Raw genomic sequence first — 25,325 nt, 5'->3', positions numbered from 1 at the left:
TGGATTGGCTAAATTTTCTTTTAGAATTCTTGTATCCTCATCCATGAGGAACAAAAGACTGTGGTCCATCTGGTTTTGGCATCTGAGCAATACTAGCTTTATAAAGAGAGTTGGGAAGGCTGCATCCTTTTCAAGTTTTTCTGTATAAGTTTGTATAGGTTGGTTTTATTTCTCCCTTAAAGTATTTAATAGAATTCACTGATGTGGCCACACCGACTCAGAGTTTTCTTTGTTGGGAGGTTTTACCCACTGTTCTAGTCTGCTTTCTGTTGCTGTGATAAACACCATGACCAAAAGCAACTTGGGGAAGAAAGGGTTCATCTCATCTCACAGTTTACAGCCCATCATGGAGAGAAGATGGGGCGAACTCAAGGCCTGGAAGCAAGAACTGGAGCAGAGGCCATGGAAGAATGCTGCTCCCTGGCTTGCTCCTTATGGTTCAACCTGCTTTCTCATACAATGCAGAACCATCTGCCCAGGGGTGGCACCTCACACAGTGGGCTGGGCCCTCCTACATCAATCACTAATTAAGAAATGCCCAACAGACAGGTGTGATGGTGTACGCCTTTATTCCTAGCACCAGGGAAGCAGAGACAGGCAGATCTCTGTGAGTTCAAGGCTAGTCTGGTTTCAAAACAAAACAAACAAACAAACAAACAAACAGCAAAAGAAGGAAGAAAGGAAGGAAGGAAGGAAGGAAGGAAGGAAGGAAGGAAGGAAGGAAGGAAGGAAGGAAGGAAGGAAGGAAAATGCCCTACAGACTTACCAACAGGCCAGTCTGATGGAAGCATTTTCCTAGTTGAGGTTCCCTCTTCCCAAAGACTGTGTTTGGTTTTTCATTTCTCTGTGTGTTTTGTGGCTCTTCTATGGCCCATTTCTCTAGTCTGTCCACTTCTATTGGATTATTGAATTTAATTTGCCCTTTTTTTCTTTTTAAGTTCCTTAAGGAAACAGCGGTCTCTGACTTGGAATCTTTATTCTGTTCTAACACATTATTGAGTGCTTTGACTTTTTAAGGGTAAGAAACATATATTTTTAATTATTTAAAACAATTTTAAAATTGAAATATATTTTGATTGTATTTCTCCTTTCCCCCCAGCCCTTCTGGATCTTCTCCCTCTCTCTACCCACCCAACTTTAAGTGCTTTCCCAAAAACAAACAAAAACACAATACAACAACAAGCCCCCACTAAAATCAAGAAAACAAAATAAAATACCCCCCAAAACCCACCAAACTGTAACCAAATAAACACACACACACACACACACACACACACACACACACACACACACACCCCTACCCGTGGTGTCCATTATATGTTGGTCGACTATTCCTGAACATGAGGCCTGCCTGGAGTGATTGGCATACATCCAGTGTCACTCCCTTGGAGAAAACTGATTTTCCTTTCCCCGGCAGGTATAGATGACAGTTCAATTGTTAACCTTTCCCCAATGGTTAGGTTTTTATTCAGTTCATAACAGAATAAAATATAATGATAAAACAAAAACTGTGACATCAAAGTTGGACAAGACAAATCAACAGAAGGAAAAGAATCCAAGAGAAGGCACAAGAATCAGAGACCCTCTTGTTTGCACATGCAGAAATACCATAAAAACATTGAACTGGACGCCATAATACATATGCAGGGGACCTGGTGCAGACCCATGTAAGCCTTGTGCATGCTGAAGAAGCCGATAACTTGCTTTAAATTTCCTTTAAGCATCGAATTCCATAAACCTTGGTTTTTATTTTTATAGATGTGTGCATAGTATGTATGATGTGTGTACAGTATGTATGATGTGTGTACAGTATGTATGATGTGTGGGCATGTATGTATGTGTGTAGATACAGCAATGCTATAGTCTGCGTATGTTGGTCAGAGGTCAGCCCTGGGTACCAATCCTTGCCTCCTACCTTGTTTGAGGCGCGTTCTCATTGTTGTCTTTGTTGTCCCCTGCTGTGGATGTCAGTCTGTCTGGGCCACAAGCTTCTGGGGATTCCCCTGCCTTTGCCTCCATCTTGCTATAGGAACACTGGGATTACAGATGCAGGCCACTGCACCTGGGTTTGTGTGGATTCGGGGATTCAAATTCACATCCTCACACTTGTGTACCAAGAGTGTTTACTATGGAGCCATCTTCCCAGCCCAATAACTTTTGTTTTCATTGATAAAAGCAGTTTCTAGGGGCTTGATGGGTGGCTCAGTGATTAAGAGCACTCACGGCTCTTGCAGAGGAGTGGGTTCAATTCTCAGTACACACATGGAGACTCACAGTTCCAAGGAATATGGCTCCCTCTTCAAGCTAGCCTTAGGCGTATTCTTAGAACCAGGGCAAAAATCAGGTGCATTCTTTTCCAAAATATCACAAAAACTGTCTTTAGCCCAGTTTCTAGTATTGTTCTCCTCTGAAACCTCTTAAGCTGGTCCTCCATAGTCTACATTGCTCTCAGCACTACTGTTTTCTAAACTCCTACTGGAATGATCCATTAATCTCAGCTTACAGTGTTGAACCACTTTCCTAGCCCAAAGTCCCAAAGTCTTCCACATTTCTCAAAAAACAAAACCCAAAAACTCTAGCGTGCTCAGGCCTGTCACAGCAATATGCCACTCCCTGGTACCAAGTTCTGACTTAGTTACATTTCTATTGCCATGAAAAAACAGTGACCAGGGCAATTTACAAAAGAAAGCATTTAATTTGGGGGCTCACAGTTCCTAAGGGTTAGAGTTTATGACCATCATGGCAGGGAGCATGGCAGCAGCCATCACAGTGGAGCAGTAATTGAGAGGTTACATCTGCACATAAGCACAAGGCAGAGAGGGAGAGAGAGAGAGAGAGAGAGAGAGAGAGAGAGAGAGAGAGAGAGAGAGAGAGAGAGAGAGGGAGGGAGGGAGGGAGGGAGGGAGGGAGGGAGGGAGGGAGGGAGGGAGGGAGGGAGGGAGGGAGGGAGAGAACTGAAGAGATGGCTCAGCAGTTAAGAGCAGGTACTCCTCTTGTGGAGGACCTGATTTTGGTTCCCATCACCCACATTAGGTAGCTCACAACCACTTTTAACTTAAGTTCCAAAGGGGTCTAACATCCTCTTCTGGCCTCCAAAGCTACCTACACCCATGTGCACATAGCCCACACAAGTGTGTGTTTGTGTGTGTGTGTGTGTGTGTGTGTGTGTGTGTGTGTGTGTGTGTGTGTGTACATGTACTTAGTTAAAAATAAAGCACACAAGTTGAAGTTTACCATCTATCTCTATTAGCTGTTCTTCTCATTACCATGACAACGTACCCTGTGGAAGCAGCTTAAGGATAGAGGGTTTTCCTAGCCAGCGGTTCAGGGGATGTACTCTGTCATGGTGTGGAAGGAGCAATGGCAGGAAGCTTTCAGCTGTCTCGGTGGGGTGTGATGGGCTTGTCACATCTCCTCTATGGTCAACAAGCAGAGAGAAGGAAGGACCGAGTTGTAAATCTGAAAACCTGCCCTCAGAAACGCATATCCTCTAGCTGGTCTCTATATCTCAAAGGTTCTACAACTCCCCTAAATAGTAGCCCCAACTAGGGACCAAGTGTTCCCATCTATGTTACCTTTAAATGGTAGTATTCCACCTCTGGCCTCTGAAGCTCATTCATGGCTATCTCACAATGTAAAATGAATTAAGTCTCTACAGTTTTACTGGTGAAAGTCTAGCATCTCTTCTGACACTCAAGGCAAGCTCTTAACTGTGAAGCCCTGTTTAAAAAAATTAAAAAAAAAAATAGCTACACACTGTTAGAAATAATATCTCACAGCTCAGTTTTAAATGGACAGAGAACACTGGACTTTTACTATTGCCTGCTATCCTAGCTACTTCTGCCCTCAAAACTAGAGGTTTAGAGTAGAAGATTACTGACAGCCAGTCATGATTACGAGGTCATGCATCTGATAAACCTTCAAACAAACATGATGTAAAATATAGAGATGAGCCTGTGCGTGTGTTTTGTTGAGTAAAAGACAAATTAAATGTCAGAGGGAAAGAGAAGTCTGAGATGATGCAGAAGATTGTACTTTCCTGATCATTCAAAAAAGGGATGAAAGGTCATGTGTTGGGGTTTACAAAGACTATTCTCTGCCCCAGTCAGTGTGCTTGGCATTCCAGGCTGACCCCCAACTTCGTAATGTTGCAAAACAAACTGCCTTGACTTTACTACTCTGTCTCCAGCGCTCTTCTTCTAAAATGAGAGTGCTCTTACTATAAAGTAAGGATCACTATTTCTGACACATAATTCCAATGCACAATGGCACAAAGTAAACATTTGGATTCCAAAGGGATGGATAGGGATACAACAAGGAAAGGCTGAAGCAAAGCAAGACAGAAGCCCAGAGTGAAAAACACCAACCCACGCAGTTCCATGCCTCATGTCTAGAACTAAGGATGAGACCATCTGGGGTCCAAAAGCCTCAGATGGCCCTGCTTTTCCAGCTCCTCCCACTTTGCCTGACTCCATTTGGTACCTGCAGCTTTCCTTAGTAAATGCCCCAGGGTTCTGTTATCTCTTAATCTAGGCTTTATCTTTACAGCTTCATATAATGGCCTCTAAGGCCCTCCTTGCATAGAATCCAACCCTACCACACATACTTGGAGGCTTCCTTGAACCTTGGGGCAAACCTCCATGACCCCATAATTTTTCCATTTTGTAGGTCCACAAAATCAGCACTATGAGATCACAACTGCCTGCTTCTGCATGTAGCTTGATATTCTTTGGGCCACATCTGCTGTGACCTCTGTGTGTCATCATGATCTCAATGCAGTATGATCCTGGGGAAACACTTCCCAGGTAGTTAATACAAACAGGGAACACTATGGCCACTTTTCTATCCAAGCATTCCCTTTTTAATGAATTTACATTTTATAAGTTGCAGCTATTGATGGGCGTGGTCTGGTCTTCAATATACCTTTCCTATTGTCCAAGTGCAGAGTACTGGCTTCTCTTTCTTTAGTAATCAGTGCTACTTTGTCCATGGCTGCCACGTCTGCAGCCTTAAATTCATCCATACTCCTTTCCTTGGAAGCTACACATTTTCATATCTTTCTGCCCTGTTTTATACTTTCACTGTAAATCTTAGTCAGTGCAGCAAGCAATAACCACTATGTATCTTAAAATTTTCACTGCCAGACAACTTAGTCTATTCTTTTTTAATTCACCCACACTCAAGTATTCAGGACACAGACAAAATACACCTTTGTCAAAATTTAACACAGATGGTCGTTAGCTCAATTCCTGACTAAGTCCCTGTTTTCTGAAACCACATGCACACAGCCTTCAATGTCGCAATTACTATGAACATTCAGGTCTTCAGGGCTCCCACTAGAGTGGCCCAGTAAATTCCTCTTACAGCATTCTAGGGCTTTGGTAGCTCACAATCTCCAAACTCATTCCCATTCCTCCCAAAGCCAGTCCCAAAGGCCTGTGCAGTACATTGTGGTGGTATTGTGTTCCCCAAAATATTGTGTACCCTAATAAACTTATCTGGGGTCAGAGACAGAACAACCACTAGATACAAAAGCTAGAAAATGGTGGCACTCACACCTTTAATCCTAGCACTCTAGAGGTAGAAATCCCTCTGGATCTCTGTGAGTTGAAGGCCACATTGGAAACGGCCAGGCATGACACACACCTTTAATCCCAGAAAGTGAGCCTTTAATCCCAGGGAGTGATAGTAGAAGGCAGAAAGATATATAAGGTTTGAGGACCAGAAACTAGAAGCATTTGGCCTGTTTAAGCATACAGGCTTTTGAGCAGCAATTCAGCTGAGACCCATTCTGGATGAGGACTCAGAAGCCTCCAGTCTGAGGAAGCAAGACCAGCTGAGGATCCGGCGAGGTGAGGTAGCTGTGGCTTGTTCTGCTTCTCTGATCCTCCAGTTCACCCCAATACCTGGCTCAGGTTTGATTTTATTAATAAGAACTTTTAAGATTCCTGTTACAGTTCATGATCAAGTTTATCACAGAAATAGCCCCACTCCTGATATCAGTATTCCATATTGGTTACCTTTTTTTGCTGTGACAGAATACCTAATAGAATCAACTTAAAGGAGTATTGTTTCTTGGGGCTTACAGTTCAGGGGATACAATTCATTACCAGGAAAGGCATGGCAGTGGGAAGGGTATGTGGTGGCTGGTTACATCTCCTTGGCAGTCAGGAAGCAGAGACAGGACAGGAAGTGAACAGACCTAGGCTCCACAACTCAAGGCTTGCCCTCCAGTGACCTACTTCTGCCCACTAAACTGACTCCACCTCTCCAAGGGTACACAGCATCCCCCCAAATCACTCTTTGGGGATCAAGTGTTCATTACATTTCACATTTAAACCATAGCATCACCTTAACCATTTTAGGGTGCAGAGTTCAGGAGAAACAAAAACAAACAAACAAACAAATCCACATTGCTCTGCAGTTATCACAACCATCCAACTCCAGAGTGTCTTCAGCTTCCAAAGTTTTGTTCCATTAAAGCCTGGGCTACAAATCCTCCTCCCAGCCCCTACCCCACCACACCTATTGTGATGGTTACTCCTATCAATGTGACAGTGTAGAATCACCCAGGAGACACTTGTCTGTGTGTCTGTGGGTCTGTGTGGTTGTTTTCTAGAGATGTTTAACTGATGAAGGAAGGTCCACCCTGAATGTGATGATACCATCCTGTGTCTGGAGCTCCACGAGAATAAGAAGGAAAAGTGAGCTGAGCACCAGCATTCATCTTTCTGCTTCCTGACGTAGATGCAATGTGACCTGCAAGCCCTTGGTAGAAACAGTTTCTTTGTGTAGTCCTGGCTGTCCTGGAACTAGCTCTGTAGACCAGGCTGGCTTTGAACTCACAAAGATCCACCTGCCTCCTGCTTGCTACGTCTTCTCCCCATTGATGCACTGTGCCCTTGATCTGTGAGCCAGGTAAACACTTCCTTCCTTAAGTTGCCTTTTACCAGACATTTGGGCACAGAAATAAGGCAAGTATCTGATACCTATCGTCCTACCTTATGTGTCCAAGAATGTGATGGCTCCAGGAACCTCATAGAGACCGAGTCATTCAGTACCTTCCCTTTTTATTTTCTAAAGTTTATTTTATGGAAAAAATAAAAATAAATCTTTTTAAACATCTGTTTTGAAGTGTGTGTGTGTGTGTGTGTGTGTGTGTGTGTGTGTGTGTGTTGGTGGTGCCTGCAGAAGCCAAAAGAGAGTTCCAGTTCCCCATGGAGCTAGGCAGGCAGTTATGGGCTATTTTAAAGGGTTCTGGGAGCCAAACTTGGATCCTCTGGAAAAGTAACGAGCACTCTTAACCACTGAGCCATCTCTCCAGCCCCAACACCTGTCTTTTTGTGACTAGTTTATTGCATTTAGTATCGTGTCCTCAAAGCCTGTGAATTATCCACGTTTTTCTTTTCTCTTCTTTCTTCTATCTCACTATGTAGAGGAGGCTGGTCTCAAACTTCTGATCCTCTTGCCTGGCCTCCTATGTGCTGGGTTTCAGGTATGCACCACCACATCTGGCTAAAATGTCCTTCCTTCCTTCTTTTCTTCCTTCCTTCTTCCCTCCCTCTCTCCCTCCCTCCCTCCCTCCCTCCCTTCCTTCCTTCCAACAAGGATTAACATATCCCAGGCTGGCCTTGAACTCACTATGTAGCCAAGGATGACCTTGGACTTCTCCATCTTCTGAGTGCTGGGATGATGGCATGAGCACCATGCCTGGTTATGGGGTGCTGAGGATTGAACCCAGGGCTTTGTGCTTGACAGGTAAACATGCTATCAAACTGAGCCACATCTCCAGATCTCCTTCATTTTTAAAAACTGTATTGACTGATTGGTTGGCAGGGGGTAGGGTGGGGTGGGGGGTGAATGCCACAACGCACATGTGGAGGTCAAAGGACAACTTGTAGGAACTGGTTCTCTTCTTCCGCTATGTGGGCCCCTGGTATCTAATTCAGATCGTCAGGTTTGCTGGCAGGTGCAGTTTACCTACTGAGTCATGTCACTGCCCCCTCCATTGAAAAAGCCGAGTATTTCTTTTTTTGTATATGGGTGTTTTGCCTCCATGTACGTCTGTGCACCATGTCCATGAATTGCACACAGAGGCCAGAAGAGGTCATCGGATCTCGTGTAACCAGACAAACAGAGAGCTGGGGTCCATCATGTGGAAGTTGTGAACCTAATGCCTGTCTTCTGCAAGAGCCACAGCTACTGAGCCATCTCTCTATCCAATCCTCTCCTTCATGTTTAAGAATGGCCGACTACATTGTGCTTATCCATTCATGCCCCCCACCAATAGTGGATGTGGGTTTCCTCCACCCCTTGGCTGTTTTAAGAAATACTGCTGTGAACAGATGCACCAGTATTGTGTCACCTCCTTTTGGTGTCTCTGCATACAAATTATTTTTTCTGCATGTATGCATATGTATCATTTTCCTCTGACTAAGAATGTTTTTTCCTTTCCTGGTTTCACATAATATGATCGTGATGTTTTTTCTTTGTTCTTAGGTTTTGCTGAGCTTTCTGGATCTGTAGGCTTATGATTTTTATCAAATTTGGAAATTTTTCAGTTATTTTTTTCTCCAGGTGTTTTTCTGTCTCATTTCTCGTTCTCATTCAGGAGCTCCTGTGTGTATTAGATGTGTGCGTCTCCTCACCTTGCCTGTCTGTGCTGACCTTCGGATGGGACCCCTTCTGTGCCGTCAACTTCACAAGCCTTTCCTTCCACAGCATCCAGTGTGCCACTGGTGCATTTTCCATCCCAGATGCTGTTGTTCTTGTCTCCAGAACTTCCGGGCATGTCTTCTGCTCTTGTAACTACCTACCTCCTGTGCTTCTCCTTGACATTCAGCATAGGAAACTCAGCCACAGTAATATTTTGCTGACCTTGCCTGTGACCTGTTTTATGACACTGTTCCTGGGGAGATGAAGAAGTGTCTGTTCCCCCCACATAGTTCCTTTTGCCTGGTTTTTAGTCACAGCAATGAGAAAAGACAGTTGGGTACTAGACATTGCAACTTAAATCTTAAAAATATTTGTTTAAGATAGGGTGTGTGTGTGTGTGTGTGTGTGTGTGTGTGTGTGTGTGTGTGTGTGTGTATCACATGTACATGTGGGTACCCACAGAGGACAGAAGAGGACATTGGACCCCCTGGAGCTGGAGTTATAGGAAGTTGTGAGCTACTCAACATGGGTGCAGGGAACTGACCTCTGGTCCTCTGCAAGAGCAGTAGATGTTCTTAACCAGTAAGTTATCCCTGTAGCCCCTATCTTCTTCTTTTCAATATTGATCTCATTTCCACACCCCCACCCTGTGTGTGTGTGTGTGTGTGTGTGTGTGTGTGGTGTGCATGCACATGAGCGTGTGCAGGTGCACTTGGATACATTACACAGCATGCCTGTGATGGTCAGAGGACAACTTTCAGGAGCTGACTCTTCTTTCCACTATGGCTCCCAGGGACTGTACTCAGGTCATCAGGCTTGCATGGTGAGTACCTTCCCATGCTGAGTCATTGTCAGGCCAAGTTTTAGTCCTTTTGGCCCCAGGTATTTTTTGTGTTTCTGGTTTCCAGCTCTGTCCTGGGCATGGCTGAGTTGCAGTGTGGAGTTACACTTTGATGTTTTGGGGTTTGGAAGGTCTTGAGTGATGCTTATTTAGGGTAACGTTCCTTACTCCTGAAGTCCACACATAACACCTAGGGCAAAAAAAAACAAAACAAAAACAAGAGTATCTTCTTATCTTGGTAAGACTTGTTTGTTTTGGAGGTGTGTTGCTTAGAGGCAGAATACTTGCTTGACATGCCAAAAGGCCTTTGGTTCCATCTCCATTATGAGAAAAAAATTAAAGCTTGTTTTATTGACTTTTTAAAAATCGCTTTTGGGGCAAGTGTGGTGGCATATGCCTTTAATCCTGTCACTTGAAAGGCAGAAGCAGGTGCTCTCTGTGAGTTTGAGAACAGCTTGGTCTACATAGCCAGTTGCAGGCCATCCTGGGCTACACAGAAAGATCCCATCTCCAAAAAAAAATCATTCATTCACTCATTCATTCATTCATTCACAATCAGCCTTTGGTCTGTGAGGCTGTCTCAGTCAGTAAAGCTCAAGCATGAGGACCAGACAAAGTTCAATCCTCAGCATCTGTGTAAAAGCTACTAACCCAGTGCCAGGCAGGTAGGGCCAGGAGGATCCCTGGGCCTTGCTGGGAGGGTAGCCTAGCCTGGCAGAGCTCCAGGCTCAGTGAGAATCCCTGTCTCAAAAAAATCCAGTGGAGAGTGATTGAGGAAGACACCCAACCTCTGACCTACACATGCACACACATGCACGTGTACCCTTCACACATGCGCACACACACGAACATGCATGCACACCTACAAAATCAATTTTTCTAATAACAAATACTGGTAGGAATGTGAACTAATGCAGCCACTATGGAAATCAGAACGGTGATTCCCTCCAAAACCCGACACAGCTGTGCCACTCCTGCTGCTTATGGGCAGGACTCCAAGCTAGCAAACCACAGATACTCACAAGCCCATGTGCATTGTTGCACTGTTCACAACAGCACTTATTGATCAGCCTAGATGCCCCATGACTGATAAACAGATAAAAAAAGGTGGTCTATATACAGAATAGAGGGTTCAGCCAAAAAGTGTGAGATTATGTCATTGGCAGGAAAATGGGTGGGAATGGGGATCGTCGCTCTAAGTAAAGTAAGCCAGGCTCAGACCACCAAACACTGCATGTTTCCTCATATGTGGAATCTAGATTTAAAAAGAATGGCAGGCTGGCAGGTGGTGGCACACACCTTTAATCCCAGCCAGGCAGATCTCTGTGAGTTCGAGGCCAGCCTGGTCTACAGAGCAAGTTCCAGGACAGCGAGGGCTACACAGAGAAACAACAACAGCAAGACAAATGCAGAAGGGAAGCTGTTTGAGAAGAGGAAGAAATGAGGAGTGGAAAGAGTGCAATGGAGGTGTGAGATGATCAAAGTACATGATAAGCACCAATAACACAAGGAAAAAAAACAGTTTTTAGGCCATTGACTCAGTTTTGAGTCTTGGTCTTTGGGAGTTATGTGGAGGTCCTTTCCTGTTACCCAGCTCTTGACTTAAAATTTTAAAGTATTTATTTTATGTTATACATGTCTACATGTGTATGTGCACATGCATATGGGTGCCAGAAGAGGGTGTCGGATCCCCTAGAGTTGGAGGACAGGTTTGTGAGCCACCCGATGTAGGTGCTGGGGACTGAACCCTGGTCCTCTAGAAAAGCAGTATGTACTCTTAAGTAGTGAGCCATTCTCCAGCCGTGATCTTCTGTCTTTTGTTATACACGTGTTTGTTTACCTATATATACCTATATGTATATAGATAGATAGATCTGTATAGTGTGTGTCTGAATATATACCATGTGAGTGCAGTACTCAAATGGGACAGGAGACGGCTTTGTGAGCTACCATGCAGGTGCTGAGAATGATTCACTATCTTGCTGACTTTTCCCGATCACTAATTATCCAGGCTTTTTTGTTTTTTGGAAATCTTTCTTGATGTTCTAGAGTCAAACATGTTGTTTGTTTCCATCCTGTCTTTCCTGTTTTGTAAAGAATCCTTTTATGGTGAAGTCAAATCTCTATAGGGCTTCATAGGCCTTGCTCTCACCACACCACTTTCATTCAGGCTTGTGGACACATGCTTGGCTTTTCTTTGTGTGTGTGTGTGTGTGTGTGTGTGTGTATGTGTGTGTGTTTATGTTTGTTTATATATATATATATGTACATGTATGTTTGTGTGATTATGTGTATGTGCATGAATGTTTGTATGTTTGTGTATATATATGCATGTACATGTGTGTATATGTGTATGCATGTTTGTATGTATATGTGTGTATGTGTTTGTGTGTATGTATGTGTGTTGTGTGTTATGTGTTGTGTGTGTGTGCACGCATAGAGGCCAGAACTCAACCTCAGGTGTTGTTTCTCAGGAGCTGTGCACTTGGGGTTTTTTGAGCTTGAGCTCTGTGGGACCTAGGGCCAACAAACCCCAGGGATCCCCCTGTCTCGGCTTCCCCAGCACTGAGGTTACAAGCACACCACCACACCTGGAATCTGTGAGGCCTTGGGGATCATGCCTGCATGGCAGACTCTTGATTGACTGAGCCCTCTACCCAGCCCTTCCTCCTGATTACTCTTTGACTTTAGAGAGAGCCACATGTCACCTGGATCTTTTGTCCTTTTTATTGCATCTGCCACCGTGCTTGGGACACCTCCTTTCCAGGTTGTCTTGCCGTGCACAGGAACATCCTTGGAGAATATCTGCTGTTGTGGATATGGCAGCTTCCCTCATGGTTTGATGTCTGATGAGTTGACGGCGGGGGAGGGGGGGCAGCTATCCTCTGCCATCAGGCTGAGTGGCTTCTTCTTCTTCTTCTTCTTCTTCTTCTTCTTCTTCTTCTTCTTCTTCTTCTTCTTCTTCTTCTTCTTCTTCTTCTTCTTCTTCTTCTTCAAGATTTATTTATTATGTATATAGGAGAGGGTGCCAGATCTCATTACAGATGGTTGTAAGCCACCATGTGGGTGCTGGGAATTGAACTCAGGACCTCTGGAAGAGCAGTCAGTGCTCTTAACCTCTGAGCCATCTCTCCAGCCCGGAGTGGCTTCTTCTTAATGGCATTGTCCACTTCCAGGGCATGGCCTAGAACCAAGCTGTCTGTCCAAGGCCTCAGTGAGGTCTCAGGGTGTCACAATGGTAGGCAGTCTGTGTTGAACTAGCTGATCCTTTGCTTCTTACTCACCAGCAAAGCCTTGGAGAGCTTCCCCTTCTGTTCCATCTCGTGGATGATCTATGTAGGCTCCATTGCTATCTAAGTGTCACAGAGCCCATTGATGAAGAAATGACAGTTGTTGAGGGATGACTGTGTTTGTACCATTCCCAAGGGGTTGGAATGGGGTGACCTGGGGACCATACAGGCAGATGGCTCTCAATACAGCATGTGGAAAGCTGAGACTGAATCCCAAGGGCCAGGCCTGATCTGACTGCGTTTGGCCAGGCTGTCCCTGCTTGGAGGTGGAGCTCAGACAGTGGGAGGTGAACTCCACACTCAGGAGACCAGAGTAGTCAAAGGTCAACCTCCAAGGGCAAGGTGGAAATCCAGCTGGAGAAGATGCCACGTCACAGATAAATGACTATGGGGAAAGAGGACGGCACCCATGTGGCTGAACTGTCAGGGCTATGGAGACGTCTATGTGGAGAGGACTTAGGAGGGACATGGGCTGAAGGAAAAGAAGTATAAGATAAGCCTACTATGAATTCAGTTTGGGAAGCTGTGGGGGACTGAGGCTCAGTCCACATGTCACATGGACAGAAATTGTGGCTTGCATTAGGACCTTTACCTGCTGTAGTACTGTCCCAAAGCTAGAGGGGTGGGAGAGATGGCTCAGTGGTTAGGAACACTTGTTGCCCTTGCAGAGGACCTAGGTTCAGTCCCCAGCATCTATATAGAAATTCACAACCACTCCAGTTCCAGAAATTCTGAGGCCCTGTCCTTGCCTCTGTAGGTACTGCACTAATAAGGTGCATATATGTATACATGAAGACAAAACACCCATACCATAAAATAAGATAAATACTGGATTTTTAAAATTAAAAAAATATTTATGTGGTTTAAAAGGTCAATATTTAGGCTACCTGAGATTTAACCTTGCTGGATGTGAGGACCTGAGTTTGAACTTCAGAATCTACATTAAAAAAAAAAAAAAAGAAAAAGAAAGAAAGAAAGCTAGGCTTGCTAACTGCTTGCAATTCTAGGGGAGGCAGAGACAAGAGGATCCCTGGGACTTGCTGACCAGTCAGCCACCTGATAAAAGCCAGTGAGAGGCCCTGTCTCAAAAAAAAAAAAAAATAGATGCCACAACACCTGAGGTTGTCCTCTGGCTGCCATGTGTTCTTGTCACATAGTGCTCATGTATCCCACACACATGTACACCCATACCCACATAAATGTGTACACACACACACACACACACACACACACACACACACACACACGCACACACACACACCAAAACCAAAATAACTTTTTGTAATACATAAACAGGACCTGAAGTTCCAGATGCACTGGCTGTCCTTTTGCTGGGAAACATTCACTCTTGTTTTTTGTTTGTTTGTTTGTTTTTGTTGTTTATGTCTGTGGTAGCATTTGTTCACTAGCAATTCAGGGCATGTGACACTGACTATGTAGCCTGCAAAGCAAGATAGATTTGCTATCAGGTTCTCCGACAAAGCTGTTCTGCCCCTACCTGAGAGCTCAAGGATGGAGACTCACGAGAAGTCACACAAGCCAGCAATAGAAGACCACTGCAAAGGCGAGGCACAGAGGAGAGGCGGGGCACATGCCATATCAAAGTCTTCCAGCTGTCTTCTGAGCACAGTCACACTCCACACACTTCATTGAACCATTCATTCACAGCATGTAAGCTTCAGCAGAGTCAGCCTGTATGCACGTGTGTGCCATAGCATGTGTGGGGATCAGATTCCCGCGAGGGTCAGTCCTCAAGTTCCGCCTTTCTGGACAAGGTTTCTTCGCTGTTCACAAGTGTCTGTTCTCAGCCAGCTGGCCTTGAGTTTCCAGTGACTCTCCTTTCCATCGCCCAGCTCATCACAGCAAGACTGTGATGACAGGAATGACAGGCTTTGCATGGCTTCTGGGAACTCAAATTCAGGCCTCTGGGCTTGCATGGCAAGCACTTTATGTGCTGAGCCATTTCCCTACTCCATAGAATATTGTGATTAAAAGGAAATCCATACCCCATAGTCTCCACCTCCCCCTCATTCTTGTCCCTGTGTCTGTGTCTGTTTCTGGGGATTGTCCTATTCTGGACATTTCTTGTAAACGAAGTCATATAATATGTGGCATTTGATTTTGCCCTCTTTCACTCACTCATCTCTACCAACACCATGGTGCCCACCAGTGTTGCAGCTTTTCTCTTGGCTGAGTGATAGTCCCTTTGGGGTCAGCTCATGCTTTTTCCATCCATTTGTCTGTTGGACATTTGGCTGTTTCAAAACATCCAACATGGAGACTACATGGATGAGGATAGAACCAGGGTCCTACAAGAGAGACACATGAGACCTACATGTCCAGGAGAGAATTGCTTGCAGAACAACAGAACTGCCCTGTGTTGAAGGCTGGCAGAAGTCAGAGGTCAGAGGGTGTGGGTAAATGAGGTTAAGAAATGAAGGGGGAACCTAGGAAGATACCAATCCCTAGTGAAATGTCACCTTGAAGCTGAGGAAGATAGGGTGAGCTTGCAGAAAGTGAGAGGGCCAGGATGAGGATGGGGTGGCAGAGGTCAGAAAGGTGCTAGGTGGGATGAGACACTGGCTTGATAGGAGTCTTGTGGGATATTTGTATACTGTATGAAGATGTATTGTTGTGATTGGTTTAATAAGGAGCTAAACAGCCAATAGCCAGGAAGAGGGTATGGGCGGGTCTTCTAGGCAGAAAGAGAAGAAGCAGGAAATGAATCTAGGTGTGAGAGAGATACCAGGAGATACAGAACAAGTCAGGCATACAGAAATGGAGTAGCAGTACAGAAAAAAAGCCACATGGTAAACATAGATGAATAGAAATGGGTTAAGTTATAAGAGCTAGTTGAGAACAAACCTAAGCTAAGGCCAAGCTTTCATAATTAAGTCTCTGTGTCATTATTTGGGAGCTGGCAGCCCAAAGAAAAATTCATCTACATATGTCCAATGAGGAGGCTTGAATATCCAAACAGGCCTGAGGAGCTAAGAAAAGTTCTGGACAAGGACCTGGATGTGGCTTCATAGTCCTATAGTCTCTCGGGCAGGGCCAGTGCTCAGTGTACAGAGGAATGGCTACTGGCCACTGCCTGCGGGCTGGAGCCAGCCACCAGTGCCATGTGCCAGCAACATGTGCTAAGCTGAGCCACGTGACAGCAGACAAGACAGTTTAGGATTTGTCTCACATGGTCTGAGAACACTGCAAGTGCTTACTTAGTAAAGCCAGGTTCAAAGAAAACCTTTAAAAAGGTACAGTATATTTAAAAATGTACTCAGATGCTAAAGAAAGAAGAGAAAATGGGTGTAGTCAGTCATAGAAAAAAATAGTTTAAAAATAATAAAGTCACGTCTTTAAAGAAAGAGTAAAGCAATACAAAAAAGGGGGGCACATAAGGATAGGAAATACACAGGGTGTCTGGATCCAGTATGGTGCTTTGTTGACTTTGAATTTCTTGAGTGCTGATGAGGGAACGGCAGCTGCTGAGAGACATTGGATTGTGGAAGGGAATGCTGAATTAAACCAGCCTGTATACTTTAGAGATGGGCTTCAGGATGGAAGTTGGAAAATATGTTGCATTGGGGGAGAAGCTATGCCTTCCCCCCTGCCCCCAAAGGAAAAGAAAAACTATGGATTCCTCCAAAGTTAGTAGAGATCAGATTTGACCAGGGGAGACTTCCTGAGGATCTTGGTTACAGACATGAGGGAGGAAGACTTCGGAAAGACTACAAGACAGGTGACGTGTATGCTGATCCCTCTACGTAGGAACAGCTCTAAGATTGGATGAGACATGATAAATCTTATTGGATACAGAGTCCTCATGACTTGTTATTACATGCCATCCTTTCATATGGCATGGATAGAGGTTTGGTTATACAGTCCAAACAGACTTACAAAAACAGACGCCTTTTACCTGCTCACACATAAAACAAAACATCATCTTTAACTGACTTGTGCACACTACACATTTGATACTTGTGTTAATGCAGATGTGTGTGTGTGTGTGTGTGTGTGTGTGTGTGTGTATGCTACCTTTAAAAGTTTATGTGTTTTTAGAAAAAAATGATCAGATACCAATAAAGTAGCACAGCCTCTCAGAATGCTTCTGTTGCAGTTTCCTCAACATTTTGCATCCAGAACAACTTCAAAGCTATGAGCTGAAGTGGTCAAGCCTCACATACTACTCCAGCTAAAACTTCAGATAAGCTCTACACTTTTCCATCACACAGAGACTATGTTTTTAAAAAAGTACTGCTAATTCTCTCAGGACTTGACCTTTATTCCAATTTTCTCAGGATCCCCCAAAGATGCTGTCACTCCCAGACAACAGGAAGCAGTCTAGACAACATGATGCCCACAATCCCAAGAGGTGGGGTGGGTGACTTTTGGTCATTCAATTGATTATGGATTTTTATCATTGTTTAGGGAGACTGGTTACTGATAGGAATTCCAACCACCCCCCATGCATGCCCGGCGGGACATTTAGTCATCTCCGCCTAGTCATTTCCGGGTCATACGTCCCTTGTGACCCATGTCCCATGGCTATATGGTCACGTAATGACACGATGTGACCACGTGATCTATGCGCATGCGTGGAATAGCCACATGGGCCTGTGTGTACAGGTGCGTTCTGGCCTTTATAAGACGGGCCCCATGTTCCCGGCTCTTTTTCTTGCATGTGTCCTCCCACAGGCTTGATCACATTTATCCCTTTTTCTTTGTCTTGATAAAACTCTTGTTAGTGGATTCTGTCATGTTTCATGACTTTTCCTTGGGGGTAAGAGTGCCGCTAAAAAAAACCCATCAGTTACATGTTGTTGTTGGTCATGATCAGGGAAAAAGCTGAGCAAAAAAACATTAAATCCAAGGATCTCTTTCTGAAAGGGAAAAGGGGGAGATATAGTATAAAAATGGTGGGGTAAAAAGGTGGATTGTTGAGTCTACTTTTGAACAACCACTAGCCTCAAATATTTGCATTGCTTTGGATTTTTATATATTGATACAAATTTAAGGTTATTTTTGTTATATATACTGTATATATGTTTTTATTTCTTGTTTAAGATTTTGTATCTATGCAACTCATTTAAAAATATAATGTAAAGTTCTAGTCCCTGAAGCTATTTAGGATAATAAAGAAAGACAGGTTAGTAGTTAGTCATCTATAACAACCAAATTTACAGTCATGTTAGATATGTTTTTAAGGTCAGAGATATATTTTAAATAGATGGTCTTCAAATACTTCAAAGACCTACAGAATATGGCGTTTAAAATGTTTTAATAACATAAGGCTTTTCATGACAGTGAGACACATTTGCTCCTGGCAGCACCAGTTTACTTCAAAAGAGGATGAAGAACATTGAAAAAACTCCATATGGAGTTTGCTTTCATTTGTGGCAAAGTTAGCCACTGGGCAAAGAAACTGCCCTTGCCTTGGCTGCTAACAGAATGCTGTCCAGTTTAGACAAGCGGGACACAAAAGAAGGCAATTGCTGAACTTTGCCAAGACAAGATAGGACAGTCCTTCAAATTCCTGCTTCACAGAAAAGTCTGTCAGATACTCTAGGCCTAGGCCGAAGATGGATCCTCCAGCATAGCAGAGGAAGCTTGGGGTGATTAGATGTCTCTGTTGTTCTTAGTTTTGGAAGTTGCTTGCTCTACACTCTCTGTTTATGCAGGTAATATTATATCCTTCTCAGGTCTTCAGTGGAGTTAAAGACTAAATAGTTATAGTTACAGTTTTCCTTGTTACCAAATTCAGAAAAGAAACTCACAAAAGACATATAAAGTATATAAGGTTGAAAGACATAAAAGCTTAAGTTGTTTATCTAAGAAAATATTTTGAGGTCTAAAAAGATAGTTGTAGGTTGGTAATACAAGTTAGTATAGAAAGTAAATTAGGTACAAAACTTTTGACTCACCAAGATAGGATAGATGATGGAATATTTTCTCTGAATTTGTCAAATATAGATAAACTGGACATTGTAAATGTAATTCTTACCTGATAATTGTTCTTTGTATAAAGTTTTACTATGTTAGAGTTAAAAACCTTTCCTTTTTATTTAGACAAAAAAGGGAGAAATATTGTGGGATATTTTTTGTACACTGTGTGAAGATATATTGCTGTGATTGGTTTAAAGAGCTAAAAAAAAAAAAAAAGAATAGCTAGTAGCTAGGCAGGGGGTATACGTGGGAACTTCTTCCAGGCAGAGAGAGAGGGGAAGTAGGAGATGAATCTAAGCATGAGAGAGATGCCAGAAGATGAGGAATAAGTCAGACATACAGAAATGGAGAAGAGGTTAAAACAAAACAAAACATGTGGTAGAATGGAGATTAATAGCAATGGGTTAAGTTATAAGAGCTAGTTGAGAGCAAGCCTAAGCTAAGGCCGAGCTTTCATAATTAATAAGTAGTCTCCGTGTCATTATTTGGGAGCTGGCTGGCGGGACAGAGAAAGACTTGTTACAAAGTAGGGTAGATGCCAGCCTGGGAGGAAGGAAACATGGTGGGACCTCTGAAAGGACTGTGAGTCTCAACAGAGGTTCACTCCTAGGAGTCCTGATTCTTAAGGCGTCTTGCAAGCTCTGCTCCTGAGAGCCAGAAACCAGCTGTGGACAGCAAGCTAGATGGAGAAACTACAAAGCCTATGAACAACAACAAAAGTCCAGAAAGATATCCTCAGAGGTGCAATAGTGTCACATCTTGGTAGTAACCAACAACTGCCGAATTGGATCTGCAGCTTGATCAACAGGAGGGAATTCATACCTGGTCCTATAAACCTAGCCAACTACCTGTGGCTGGAGAAGTCATGGATGCTAGAAGAGAGCCTACCACAGCCACTTTCTTAAACCAGTATACTCTCTAACTGCATTCTAAATATTTGTCCTTGTATCCACAGGTTAAATGTAGCTTAGTCCTCATCAAAGAAGCTTCTTTTTACAGCAGATGGAGACCATTACAGAAATCCACAAATGTTCAAAATGCAGAGAACAACTGACTGTGGATTGCCTACCCCAGCTGACACATTTATAAGGCAATCCTTACACTAAAGACGCAGGAAACATGGAGAAAGAAGGGGCAGAAAGATTATAAGGGTCAGAGGATCAGGAAGTCTGCTTCTAGATTATATCTTCTATATATGACCAAAAAGCTATACCCAGGAAATCTCAACCATATGGCTGACTATACAAGATCTGAAAAATGACATCACCAGTGGACAAATGCTAATGTGAATGGGGGAACTTCCACAAGGCTCCACCCCTAGCTGAAGAACAACAATCAATTAAGGCTCTGAAGGTGGAAGAATCCATTTTCTCCAGGGGTGAGCTCCCTGGTAGGGTATTGATTCCAAGCGGCCAGTCGTAAACATGTATGGACAACACTATGGATTCAGTAGTGTGTGTGTGTGTGTGTGTGTGTGTGTGTGTGTGTGTGTGTGTGTGTATTAAAATAATAGTTAAAGGAGAGGCCATGGGTTTGAGAGGGAGTGAGTCGGACAAGGGAGGAGTTGGAGTGGGAAGAGGAAGGGGTGGAATTGATGTAAATACAGCTCTCATGCATGAAATTCTCAAAAAAATTAAATTTTAATTAAAAAAAATATAGTTGAAGGCCAGGTAAGATGACTAGGACCAGTTGCTGCCCTCCACAGTCCCAAGATGAACAACGCTTGAACATATCAGCAGAGCGATGGCTACAGTCCCACAGAGTCTCAAGAACAATGACCTGTATGGAGAGCTTCACCACCAGGGCAGGGCCCTGGGACTGTCCCCGCCCTGGCTCTGCAGCCTTCACTTGATGTGTAGAGTGAAGAACATCTCTTGTCATTTTGAGCTTGCCAAGAGGGAATCAGGGAGGAGGGGAGAGAAGAAATGTCTCAGTGGTAAGGGCACCTGGGTCAGATTCCCAGCACCCACATGGTGACTCACAACCATCTGTAATTACAGTTCCAGGAGATCTGACACTTTCTTCTGACCTCTGTGGGCACTAGGCATGTACATGTTGAACAGACACACATGCAGGCAAACACTCATATGCATACAATAATAAATAAATAAATAAATAAATAAATAAATAAATAAATAAATAAATAAATAAAAAGTTTTTTTAGACCAAGGAAGGGGTCTGAGGATGTGGCTCAGTGACTAGATTGTCTAGCAGATACCATGTATGGAGAGCCTTGGGTTCAATCCCGGCATCACACACAATGGGTGTGGTGGTGCATGCCTGTAAACCCAGCACTCTGGAGATAAAAGAAAAAGGACAAGAAGTTCCGGAAGTGCAAGATCATCCTTAGCTACATAGTGAACTTGGGGCTACCCTAGGCTACAGGAGGCCCTATCCCCCCTCCCTCCCAAAATTAAGGAAAAGTAAACAAAACAAAACAAAAACTCAGGGAAAGGCAGGGAGGCAGGTAGGACAGCAGTGGCCTCTGAACAGGGAGAGTGCAGATTAAGGTTTGTCAAGGAGTCAGGATACAATCTGCTTCCATTTATTTTGTATATGTGTGCATACTTTTGTGTGTGATGGTGCACACAACAATGTATATGGGGTTTGGAGGATATCTCAGGTGTTCGGCCTCCCATTCCAGCCCATTTGAGATATGGAGTCTTGTTCATTTTTGCATTCATGGAGCTGGTTGGCCTGGGAATTCACAGGGATTCTCTTGTTCTCTGCTTCACATCTTGGCTTTATATGGGTTCTGAGGACTTGAACTGAGATCCTCACACTTGCTTAGCAAGCACTTTACCCACTGAACACTCTCCCCAGACCAGTGTCTGCTTCTACTTGGATTGCTCTGGAGAAGTGACTTGCCTCATTCAGGTGCGCTGAGCAGGCAACCAGGCAGCCGCGACTCACAGCTCACTTCCCCCACACAGCATGAAGGGCAAAAGGCTAGTTTAGGAAGATAGAGCCCTAACGGATCCTGGTGGTAAAGGCTCCCTGGCAGTGTGGAAGCAGAGAGAGGCCCTGAGTCCCGCAGACCTCCCTCAATCATATATATATACACAGAAAGTAACTCCAGGCATCCAGACCCGCCTGATAGACTACTTCAACACTATAGGTCTTGGCTCAGGAGCACCTAGTCCTTTTTGGGAATGCTGGACTTGCTATGACCCCGAGGGCACACAGTTCCGGGACAGTGGGGTAGGACTGAGACTTTTCCAAGATCAGTGCATTTCCCTGCCCCTTCGACTCTCCCTCCACCGGCCTCAGGGGAAGGATGGGACTGACAGGCCCGCTGGAATCCTGAGAAGTATCGTTGAGCAAAAAGCCTAGGAACTGAACGAGAACTAATCTGGCTAGATTAAGGAGGGACATCAGGAACAGAGACCCAGACTTGGAGAGCTGGCTGTAAGATGCAGATGAGAGTGAGCTTGAGAAAGGAGGGGTCCGAGTTGGCTTGATTGTATCTCCTCAGGTCAGGGCACCGGGTCCTGAGGCTCCTTGAAACTACAAAGGCATGGAGTGTGCATGAGGGACGGAATGGGAACAAGGTGTCTGGGGAACATAAGATTTCCCAAGACAAGTCTGAGCCATTCCTCAAGCCCTCCTCACACTCAAAGGGGGACAGGTGTGCACCTGCAGTTCGTGGACACTGGGGTCCGGGAGGAGGAGCAGGGTGGGGCGGAGTGGGCGTGGTGCCTTTGTTTGAGACACTCCCCATCTCTGGAGCCACGCGCCAGGCGTACGCTTCCTCCTGGCCCAGCATAGGACCGCGCCAGCTGTCATTGGCCAAACGGACGATCCCAGATTGGCCGAGACTCCGGCTCCCGCCTCCTCCGCCAGGGGGAGGGACGTGGGAGCGGGTTCGTGGCGTGTGTGCCCTGGGGGTGTGCGCGCGCGGGGTTTGGAGGGTGGTTGTCGCGCTCATCTACTTCTTGGCCACTGCAAAGCTTGGTCGGGTTCCTTACCCGGCCACGCGTTCTAGGTGTGCAGAGACCTGGTAGTCATTGGGGCTTGAGTGCTGAGCACCAGGGTGGATATGGATGCCTGTAAATTACACTCAGACCCTTTGACAGCCCCTGGGGTTGTGAGACTTAAGGAGCACAGTTCGGGATCTGTATTCTAGGACTTGTCGAGGACTCACTAAGCACCTGCGCGGAGCATGGGGGCGCAGTAGCCTGTATCTGCACCCCGGAGGGGTGGGGGTGGGGGCTCGCGATGTCAGCTTTGCAGAATGTGTACGCCAGGGGGGAGGGTGAAGCGTGGCGGGAGGGCGAGGCGAAGGAAGGAGGGCGTGAGAAAGGAGGCGGCGGCAGGCGGAGGAGGGTTATCTATACATTTTAAAAGGAGCCGCCTGAGCCGCGCACAGGGAGACCAGGGGAGGTCTGACCGCACGCGCGGGACACGAGCGCACCACGCTTCCCTACTCTCAGCCCTTGTACAACACGGGGTCCTAGGGCTCCAGAAAGTCAACGACCGGTGCCCCAGGAAATCCTGCAGCAGTGCCCTGCCTGAGACCGGTGGAGGTGAGAGCATTCGCTTCCCACCGCACCTGGTTCCTCGCGGGCACTTTTCCTGTAGCACCCAGAAACTCATAGCAGGCGCCCGAGGGCTGGATGCGAGCTTGATGGACGGCGGCGCGCTGCCCCGACTCATGCCCGCCTCGTCTGGAGTCGCTGGAACCTGCGCTACTCGGCGGAGACCCGCATCCCCGGAACTGCTGCGCTGCAGCCGCCGCCGGCGATCTGGAGCAACTGAAGCCGGGGGCGGCTCGGCGGCCGTGGCACGCCGCAACGAGCGCGAACGCAACCGAGTGAAGCTGGTAAACTTGGGCTTCCAGGCGCTGCGGCAGCATGTGCCGCACGGCGGCGCCAGCAAGAAGCTGAGTAAGGTGGAGACGCTGCGCTCCGCGGTAGAATATATTCGTGCACTGCAGCGGCTGCTTGCGGAGCACGACGCGGTACGCGCCGCGCTTGCCGGGGGGCTGCTAACACCGGCCACTCGGCCCTTGGCTGCCCGCGCGCCTCCCGCTACCTCCCCCACCAGTGCGTCGCTGTCCTGCGCCTCTTCATCCCCGGACCGCGGGGGCAGCTCGGAGCCTGGCTCCCCGCGCTCCGCCTACTCATCGGAGGACAGCGGCTGCGAGGGAGAGCTGAGCCCCATGGAGCGCGAGCTACTTGACTTTTCCAGCTGGTTAGGGGGCTACTGAGTACCCAACCCCTCTAAGGTAAATTCCAGGGCGTCGGGAAGAGAGGCAGTAAGGGAGACACGTGGTGGGCGGGCCTGGCGCTTCGCGCCACGGGGACCCATTGCAGCCAGGGCTCGGCCGGGACGATCACTTCGATTTCGCGCACGCTTCATTTTTCCTCAACCTTTTTCAAGCCTGAGCAAGACCAGCGTTTGTTTGTCCGGGATTGCAAAACTTCCTCCCTGGGCTCTGCTGAGGGTGGGGGAGGGGGAGGCTAGAGGAGGGGAGCGGCCTCTGGGCCGGGCCGGCGAAGTCCCAGTGCTGGCGGAGCCCGGCCGAGTCTAGTGCTGGAGGCGGGGTGAGTTTGCATTGCAAATCGCGTCCTGGGCCGGGGTGCCGAATGAGTCGGCGGGAGCGGGCCCCTGAGTCACCGCGGGCCGACTCTGAGCGTGCGCCCCGCCCCCGTAGGCGCCTCCGAGCGGATCGAGGCACCCACGAACTGAGACTCCAAAACTAACCAAGCAAACTGAAACTGCCTGCTGCGCCTTGGGAGGTGGGGCGGTGTCCGCACACATTAACGCGTTCTGTCCTTTTCACAGCCGCATCCCTGATTGTCTCCTGGTGGACAGACCCGCGCTTCTTGCCCATGGAGCCTGGACCGATGCTTTCTAGTGCAACTTGACCAAAAACCAAGTGCTGACCTCACCTGGGCCTCCACCCCGCGAAATGGACCTTCCATCTCCCAGTCTGTGTGGCTCAAGGACTTGGAGATTTCTCAGGAGAAAGGATTTTACAATGACAATCTATTTTTTACGAATTAACCTGAACTGCTGGAGGGACTCTTACTGAAAATATGAAGACTTATTTTTGTACAAAGGATCCTTAGGCTTGGAGCACAATAAAGATTGTCTCTGCCCCTCACCCCCGCTGTCTAGAACTTTCCAACCTGGCCAAAGTTTGGACCAGCCAGGCCCTGAGGGCAAGATGCCTGGCTGCACTTTTCCTCTTCTGAAGCCCAGCCTGGCGCTGATGTTTGGCCAGTGTGGGAAACCTGCTGTTGTAAAGTGTACTATTCTATAAAAGTTGTTTTTCGTTGGTGTTCATACCGTCTCATCCCTGTTTTCTAGGTGAGGGCTAGGCCTGGGTGGATAGTAGTGGCTGAGACTTCTCTCGTGCCCCACATTGCATGGGCTGGTGCAGAGGTGTGAGTGCCCACTCTAGCTATCTCCCCACAGATGGCAAAGCAGTTCAGACACCTTGGAGGACAAGGGCTTTCATGCAGGGGTCTGTGAGCCAGTGTCTGCCCTGCAGGGCTGCTCGCCCCAGGAGGGGTCTGTGTGAGAGGGGCAAGTGCAGGGTGCTAGGCTGAAAGTAGATTGAGGTGTGTGAACCATTGACTTCTCATCTC

At 46.2% G+C, this 25,325-nt stretch overlaps 1 protein-coding gene and 1 long non-coding RNA gene across 2 annotated transcripts; both read left to right on the top strand.

Annotated features, from left to right (window-relative positions):
* Positions 1 to 703: 703 nt before the first annotated feature.
* On the top strand, positions 704 to 22,970 carry LOC143269644 (uncharacterized). Its single transcript, XR_013046225.1, has 3 exons — positions 704 to 1,018; positions 1,100 to 1,667; positions 19,685 to 22,970. It is a non-coding gene; the product is annotated as an uncharacterized LOC143269644 (long non-coding RNA).
* Positions 22,971 to 23,105: 135 nt separating this feature from the next.
* Positions 23,106 to 25,020, top strand: Ascl2 (achaete-scute family bHLH transcription factor 2). The gene is made up of 2 exons (XM_006977352.4): positions 23,106 to 23,956; positions 24,517 to 25,020. Exon 1 carries the CDS (start codon positions 23,357 to 23,359, stop codon positions 23,936 to 23,938), a length of 582 nt encoding a protein of 193 aa, XP_006977414.2. The 5' UTR covers positions 23,106 to 23,356; the 3' UTR covers positions 23,939 to 23,956; positions 24,517 to 25,020.
* The last annotated feature ends 305 nt before the right edge of the window (positions 25,021 to 25,325 follow it).

The sequence above is a fragment of the Peromyscus maniculatus genome, chromosome 1 (assembly GCF_049852395.1).
Source record: "Peromyscus maniculatus bairdii isolate BWxNUB_F1_BW_parent chromosome 1, HU_Pman_BW_mat_3.1, whole genome shotgun sequence".
Taxonomy (NCBI): Eukaryota; Metazoa; Chordata; class Mammalia; order Rodentia; family Cricetidae; genus Peromyscus; species Peromyscus maniculatus.
The sequence above is the reverse complement of the archived record's forward strand: the minus strand, read 5'-3'. Positions and strand labels throughout refer to the sequence as shown.

Coding starts and splice junctions, on each gene's coding strand:
- Ascl2 (XM_006977352.4), top strand. CDS start 23,357: ATGGACGGCGGCGCGCTGCCCCGACTCATGCCCGCCTCGTCTGGAGTC.